General features: G+C 43.2%; 1 protein-coding gene across 4 annotated transcripts in view; it reads left to right on the top strand.

Annotated features, from left to right (window-relative positions):
* Window positions 1–8,111, top strand: part of dock6 (dedicator of cytokinesis 6) — a 41,368-nt gene that overhangs the window by 2,956 nt on the left and 30,301 nt on the right. For 2 of the 4 annotated variants that reach the window (XM_084925591.1, XM_084925594.1), the window contains exon 1: window positions 7,136–7,338. The exons of 1 other annotated variant lie outside the window; for it this stretch is intronic. In XM_084925591.1, coding sequence (XP_084781717.1) covers window positions 7,289–7,338 — 50 coding nt within the window. In that variant the 5' untranslated portion in view covers window positions 7,136–7,288. Of the gene's footprint in view, window positions 1–7,135; window positions 7,339–8,111 lie in introns of those variants that run through there. One more of the 4 variants, XM_084925593.1, reaches the window with a different exon arrangement.

Raw genomic sequence — 8,111 nt, 5'->3', positions numbered from 1 at the left:
AGACATGCTGTTTGGGCTCATCTATAATGCATCCCCTGCCCCGGGACATCATGTGTGACAAATGACCTATTTCTGTGCAGACCCCCATAGGGCCTTGACCTGAGGGGGTGGGTGGGGTATGCGTGCGAGTATGCATAAATCAGTGTATGTTTGTTTATTTGTGCATGAGGCTATGGTTTTTGTTGATGTGAGGAATTGAGATGATGAATGAAGGTTGGTGCTGTGCGTGGAATTAATGCCTCCTGAGTCTTTTTTAACTGCGGATGAGTAGTAAAAGTGTGCCGATTGGTTCATCTCCTCTCCTTTGCTCTCCCTAAGTGACACTGAGGAACCTTCAGGTATCTGTGGTGTTACCATCTGTGGGTGGATGTTGGCTTACTTTCATAATAAAATACAGGGCAGGAATCAGAAAGAACTCATTTAATTTTACTTTGTGTCTCTTACTGTTCTTCACACCTTACAGTCCCGATCACTCTTGTAGACCCCCTCTTCCTTTCTGTCATTGTCCCACAGCTCTCTTCCAGTTAGATTCTGAACATGGGCTCTGTCTGATATTTTACATAATTGCCTTACATAAGTAGCAAGCTTGGCTCAGAGCTTGGATGATATTAGCTGAGATGAATATTGCATGAGGAAAGCACTCGTTAAGCGTTAATAAGAGGATAGAGATGGAGCCCCACTGTCAGTCTGTCTTAACCCCGCCCCCACCGTTCTGACAAGCAGTGACTCAACTCAGCCTGGATGCGTTGGAGCCTTTGAGTCAGTTTGTTAAAGAGAGAGAACGAGAGTGTGCATGTGTGTGCAATAGCACACATGCGCGTACGCTTCTACTGGCGTGCATGGACGTCTGAGGTGAGACGACGAGATTCGGTCATTAGGTGCTTGTGTTTTTTCCACCTTTGTTTGCTGAATAAAAGCGGCTCTTGTAACACAAAGGCGCCCAGGACTGTCAACTGACTGCAGGCCCACTTACAGTTCACACTTAATGTGAATAAATGGGCTTAATTGTGGCCCCTCATTAGAGCCCTGGTTAGTAGCACGGCAGCTGAATCCTCCTCTGTGAATAAGAGGGCATTTAAAGCTCCTATTGTGTATTACTGAATCAAAGGATCAAGCATTGGTTTTGCTTAAAAACCTTTTTGTTATTCCACTGATTATTTTCTTGTTGTTGAGGGTTCTCCGCTAGTGGTGATTAGGAGTCTTGTTGGGGTGGTCCTTTTCTCTTTGTATATTGTGGAATGCACCTTGATGCCAAAGAGCTGAATAAAATTAATACACTGATTCTGAAGACCGTCAGCATTCATAGGAAGCTGCTAACTCTTCAAATAGCCTAGAAAGTACAACAGGAGCAAAAATAGATGCATCTTTTATGATGCATTTTTATATATACAGTAGATCTGCCAATACAGTTATAAATATGTTATATATTAGACATCTGGGTGGTGAATATAGGTTTGTTGAAGAATTTAGGTCTAAATTCGTTAGGTTGGATTTTCTGTTCTTCATCTTTTTTATTCTCACAGTATTACGTCAAAAACCAGTGCCTGTTGCTATTGCCCTGTGGTAAGGTAGTGGCCTTGTGTGTGTGTGTGTGTGTGTGTGTGTGTGAGAGAGAGAGAGAGAGACAGAGAGAGCGAGAGAGAGAGAGGAGACAGGCGGAGTGAGAGAGTCACACTATGACAGCGTATCTGGGGGATGGGTAGACTGATTCAGCCTCAGGTCTGGTTAATTCGGTGGTCTCTCCACCAGGCCTGACTCTTGGCAGTCCAGGGTTCTGTGGCAGCAGCAATGAAGCAGTTCTTGCTTTCAGGAAAGGTTCCAAAAATAAATTAGCCTCTTTTTGAAAGGACATTTGTTGATAATGGCAACTGGCCTAATTCAACCCTTTATGTATTATTTGGCAATTTTCTTGCAGTCTCCCTCATGGGTTCACTCTTGCACTTTTTCTCGGTCTCTCTCCTCTCTTTCTCTCTATATCCCTCTCTCCCTCTGTCTGTCTGGATGTGTTGTCTCTGGGCTATTATTAGAGTAGACAGGCTGGTGGGAGGAAGTCTCTGAAGTAGACGCTCTTGTCATTTTTTTTTATTTATGTATTATATTCTGCTTTCCATGTGCCTTTTTAATTCTCGGTGTACAGTATCTGTCTTTTGTTTGTATTAAGTGTAGGTGATGCGTTTAACCTCTTTAGACAATGTAACTGTTCCACATTTTTATCATTTGATTAAAGGAAATATCGCACATATGCTTGTCCCTGTGATTATCTGCTAATCATAACGTTATTGCTGCTACTGATGTGAATTCATGTGGGTTTGAGGAAGGACTAACCTCCTTTAGTGAGACCATGTATTACTCAAAACCTTTTTAAATATAAAGCCATGCTTATGAATCTTTCATTTTGTCCTGTCTGAGGTGGTATCTGGGGAGAGACCTTAAATACACAAAGCTCTTAGACATTCTCTTTGTTTCTTTTCTCGCCTCAGTCCCTGCTGCTCCATTTCTATCTGACATGGAGGAAAAATCATACATGTGGCACAACAGCAACAGAGGAGGTGTGAGCGTGCCCGTTCTGTCGAGCTGAGGTGTTTTTAGCTTTATTTACTCTGCAAATGCCTCGACTTACAATGAACGGTAAATACTGTAAACAGCTATCCTCCCTCATCCTGGAATCTACTTATTGTGCTTTCATGTACACTTTGTTGTGGTGTTTACTTGATAGAGGGGAAGTCGATTATTAGATAGATAACATAGGCTTTTCAAATTGAATATTATAATGTTTCCTAGAAAAGCTTGTGTAGCCAGTGCACTCTATTTCTTCCCCCTATACTGTCTTCTTTTCCTCCTCTCCTCTTTCAATCTCTGGCTTTTACTCCCTGTAGTCCAGCTTTCTCCCCCTCACAGTCCGTCCCCTTTTCAGTAATAGGAGACTTGAAATCAATAGCACATTAGTCTGGCCGGAAACTCTTATGAAATTAAATATAAATGACTGAGATTGCAGCTCTACCTGCTGCTGAGAGAGATGCATGATGGCTCTTGGGGATTTTTTTTTTTCTTTTCGTTCCTCTCTCCAGTAAACAGTCAGGCCATTTTGTGCTGTTCCTACAGCTTACCGGATCACTGGGATACCTAGTGTTTTTCTTGGCGATTAGTGTGTAGCACTGTAGACTTTGATTGGCTTTGTTTAGGGTTTGACACTTTGTCCTCTGTGTTGAACAATGATCAATCTGATAGCATAATCTGATAGAGCAAATGGCATCGTGGACGTCACAAAGCCGCGACAGCTCAGGAGGCAAGAAGAATCAGCCGGCCACACCCATCCTCCAAATACAGCAGCAGCGCCATTTGAATATGAATGAGCACTCTTATTAGCAGATTGCATCTTACTTTTTGCTCTCCAGTATTTTCTCCAAATACAATGTGTGCTTTTGCTTTCATTAAGCTTTCAGGTTTGCTGCTCTGTACTTTTATTCCGGAACTTTTTACATGTAAATTTTGTTGCTTGGTCATCTTCCATTTTCATTAACTGCTTCAGCGCGTAAAGTGCAACAATTTCTTTTACCATTCTGTTTGGCTTAAAAGCATAATTTGCAAGGTGGCTGGAGAGTGCTGGCTGGTGGGAGGAAAGTAATATGAGACAAAAAGCCACTGCATGCGCTTCTGGGAATTGGTGGAGACTTGGACAACAGTAAGCTAATACACATAGATGATATAGAAGTAGATGTATTTGTGAGCTATATTTCACCCCATCAGAGATGAAACGGTTTGTGACAGATGGACTGATATTGTTCTCCTGTATGGCCCATAAGTGTGGCCCCTCCTGCTTTCCCTCCCTGACAGATGTAGGGGGAGGACCACAGTACACTCTTCTTTCTTTCAATTGATTTTGGTGCTTGAACCCTTAGGGAGTAGAGGATGGTGGTGGGATGGGTATATGGAGATGTTTTAGCCATTTCCTGCAGCACAGAAACTATAAAAAAGACCAAAGCAAAGGCTTTAAACCACTCAAACATACAGGCATATATCTGCATGTATTCAAATATGGCTGCACTCTCATAGCAGTGTGCACTCTGTGCACCGCTCTGACTAGAGCTTGGATGGATATTTCCATAAATCTTGGTTAGTGAGTGACAGGCTCACATGCATTCATGCATGTAATGTAGGCAGAGGAGAAAATGTGGCTGCTCATATTTACAGGGTGGTGTTCAAGAAATATACAACTGATTCACTAGATTATATTAGCGCATAACTATGGAATAATGTTTGTGTTGTTAGCAAAATTGCTATTATTTCTTTTTATTATGCCCTCTGGATAAGTTGACTGCCAGGAAATTCTGGATTGTGTGTTTTTGGGGTAGTAATTAAGCTGATATCATGTGATTCAGCAATGATTACCCCCTGCACCAATGCCGACTGTAGGATCAACATTAGGAGACTTAACAGCTGTCTGAGAGCAGATGTGTCCTGTTGCTGCACCCATTCTGTGTCCCTGGAGGGGAGAGGTCAAGACAGGGGTGGAGGTTGAAGCAGAGATCGTCTCCCGAGGATGCTCCATGTTGATGCTTTAAAAGAAACTTAAAAAAAAAAGAGAGAGCAGCTGCCTGACCATTGTATAGCACACCAGTATAAGATGGAGATTAGCATTATTGATGACAATTTTCATCTGGTGTAATATCTCCACCCTGCGTTAAGAGCAGCTGCTGAGCAAGCAAGGTCTCTAGTGACATATATAAAATTCACATAAATATATATATATATATATATATATATATGTGTGTGTGTGTGTGTGTGTGTGTGTGTGTGTGTGTGTGTGTGTATAAACATTATATATAACCATTGAAAGTGTCATGAAGGGTTATTTGGTGGGTTTTTGTTAGCTTTTCTCTGGAATGTTTTCGTTATTTTGCCAGTTTCTATTGGTTCTAGTGATGCTCTGGAAGCAGACGCCAGTTAAAAAAGAAGTGCATAATGATTTTAATAGGACTCCCTGGTGGGGCTGGATATAGAGGGGACGTGCCCTGGCCATGGGCGCGTGGCAGCAGAGCAGGTGGATGACGGGCAGCTGAGTTCTGGCTCTAAGGGGAGGGGAGGAGGGGCTCCATTTTGGAGGACTCTTGGGGTTGAGAGAGACCCTGAAAAAAAGGCAACCCCATCTGGAACTGAGGTGGGGGCTCTGGTGTGAAAGAGATCTAGTGGGTGGTGTCTGACACTCTCTCTTTTGTTCTTTGGTAACACAACAGTGATGGTGGTGGTGGTGGGGGCTCTCACTGCCGTGGGGGCTGGGCGCACAAACAATAGTGCCGATCTAAGGATTGAAAGCCTTCGATGAACAGAAAGGCAAGGAAGCAGGCAGGGAAGGTGTGGACTGAAGGATAAAGCAGGAATGGGTTCAGCCTACTTATAGGAGGTGGGTTTTCAACCAGGCAAGGACGTTGCAATGTCACATAAAAACACGGTACAAATACTAAGTGAGCTCATATTGAAATGCTTGTTGCAGACATTTAGAAATATACTTACTGTAGCTCTTCAGGTTATGCCTGAGACGTGCTGAATACACACATGAATGCAGGGCAGATAATAGAATTTTTATTAATAAAAGAATCAATTATAGAGAGCCCCATCGTCCAATAAATTAGAATTTGTTGGATCTCGGGGCAGAGGAGAATGAAAGATGAGTGTTGGCATTGTGGTGGAAGCGTGCCTGCATAGAGGGAGAGATGGCGAGTATGAGCTTCATTTATTTTCATTAGCAGTGTCTATGGGCCAGAGTCATGCCTGCTGCGAGCTCTAATGCAGCTCTTGAGTGCTGCTACATGCATACATAAACATATATCCTAGAGACATCTGTCTTTGCTCAGCTACAGCCACGCTTCTGTCATGCGAGGTTAATTTTCCCTTGGTTCATTCCTTCTCTTCCCATTTTTCACATCTCTGCTCTACAGTTCTTGCCATTCATCAGCCATCTCGCAGAGGACAGCCGAGTACCTGCAGCAGCTCTCCAGGGTGCTGAATTGGAGAACTGTGGGGTAGAAGGAGTGAGAGTTGGGGGAGTTGGGTGGCGGGGTTGGGCTGCAGCACTAAGCATGGCTATATAATTTCCTCATAGTAGGCGTGGGGTATGGAATGGTGATTGCAGGCTGGCAGACAGGAGGGAGATGTAGACCTGCCATTATCATAAACTGAAAAGTCCTCCATTAGAGGGGAGAGTCAGTGCCAATGTCATTCCTTATGTGTTCAAATACAACAGAGAAAAGAGCTGGTCAAACGGTAAGCTTAAAACATCGTTAGTATCTCCCTTATAGGTGTTTGCCTTTGAAATATGTAAGTATTTTTGTGCTCACCAGTATGACTTTCCAACACGGCCAGTAAACAAAGCTGTAGTCCTTTTCTGTCTCCTTGCAGAGGTCAAATTTACAGATTGAATCTTAAAAAACACCAACCAGGCAAGGCTTCCCCTTTCTGCAGTCATGGTGAACAGCCCCATCTGCTGGTTTACTGCAGGTGTAACACGCTGTGTTGTCTTGAGTGGTCAGAGCAAGCTGAGTTGGCATGCTTCTTTGTGCTTTATGACGCATGAACTGTGTGGCCGCCCCTGACAACAGCAATGAACAAAACCAGTGAAAACAGAGTCCTTTTCCACCTAGTTATTAATGACGGTCAAAGTCATGTTATCAGAAAACCTTCTTTGTGAAAGTAACAGGACTTGAAATGTTTTTGGTCCACTTCCTAAATTTTAAACAGAAATGAAACCAATGAAACCTAAACCGAGGTGGATATGCGGCATGAACAGGTCGCTCTAAACCGGTCAGGTGAGATTTCTGCGTTAGCAGATGGTAGACATGATAGCCTCTTTGTGCAAAGTGGTCAAACTGACGCGGAAGGATAGTGAGGCCGGACGTAAAGTGATTTTTTTCACAGCATTGTACAATTTTAAAGGCGCAGATTTTGTAATGTTAAAAGTTCTTACGTGTTTAAAAAAAGTTATTGGTTATGTATACTGTAAAGGTAGTGTTGTAACTCTGTTTATTTTAATCGAAAAACCAATAAGGAAAGACGATGGAGTTTTATTTTGAAATAATACCGGATGTAGTATAGGTATGCTTTACAGCACTGGCCGCGGTTCAGCTCCCGACCGCTAGGAGGAACAAGTAGGGATCCCTGCCCGGTCCCAGCGTGGAGAAGGAAGCGGTCTGAGAGTCCGCATCCCTGCACAAGCGGGACAGAGCGAAACCTCGAGAGGAGCAGACCACTTTCAGTTTTTATTCGAAGACTTTTCCTTACATGGGGACGAGAAATGTCATCGACTCCGAGCGAAAGGAGGGCTTTTGCTCATAAAATCAACCGGTGAGACAGTGACAGAAGTTATTGTTTAACGGCTACTACACTGCCGCTTGCTTTGCTTGAGAATGACCTGCAGGAGAGACGGTGCATATAGCCACTAAGCTAGGATTTGTAAGGTATCACAAAGCATAAACCGCTTGGTATAAACACACCTGTAGCCCAATACCACAAGAAAGGGGTTTAGTCACGTAGTTTGCGCTTTCTTAATGGGTGTCTTGCACTTTTGCGAGTTTAATAACCTGTTTTCTACACGTTGTCGTAGCATCGTAAGAGCTTTGTTGTCAACAATGATTGGGCTACTTAAGTAAAACAGCGCCGAGCCAAAGGCTGCTCTGCTATTAAGGTGTGTACTTTAAGTGGGAGTATTTGTTTCGGAGTAATAATAAGAGAAAGACTTCGCCTTGTGGGAATATATTAGTAACCTGTTTCTACACGTTGTAAACTGGTTCTGCCTCTCCGTTAAAAGTGGTGCTGCATGCGTTGGAAATGCACTGTTTCATCACACTGAACATATGGTGATCACATTCCAGGTAAAATTGTCAAAACTCGTCACACCCGTCACCTGAGTGTTTGAATAACAACTGCACCAAAGCTTGTGTGGGTGTGTGGAGGTGTTGGTAGGGAAGTAGCTCCCTGTTTGTTACAAATGTTCCCCCCCCCCCTCCCTAGCTATTCACCTCAGCTTAAATCAGTTCATTTTATAGTCCGTTTCATCAAGAAATAAACATGATGCTACATTCTGATGTAAGTGTATAATTTCTCTATAACGCATCCTA

This window comes from Perissodus microlepis, chromosome 4 (genome assembly GCF_051167445.1).
Source record: "Perissodus microlepis isolate ML-2025 ecotype Zambia chromosome 4, ASM5116744v1, whole genome shotgun sequence".
NCBI lineage: Eukaryota > Metazoa > Chordata > Actinopteri > Cichliformes > Cichlidae > Perissodus > Perissodus microlepis.
This window is presented reverse-complemented; position numbering and strand designations above follow the sequence as displayed.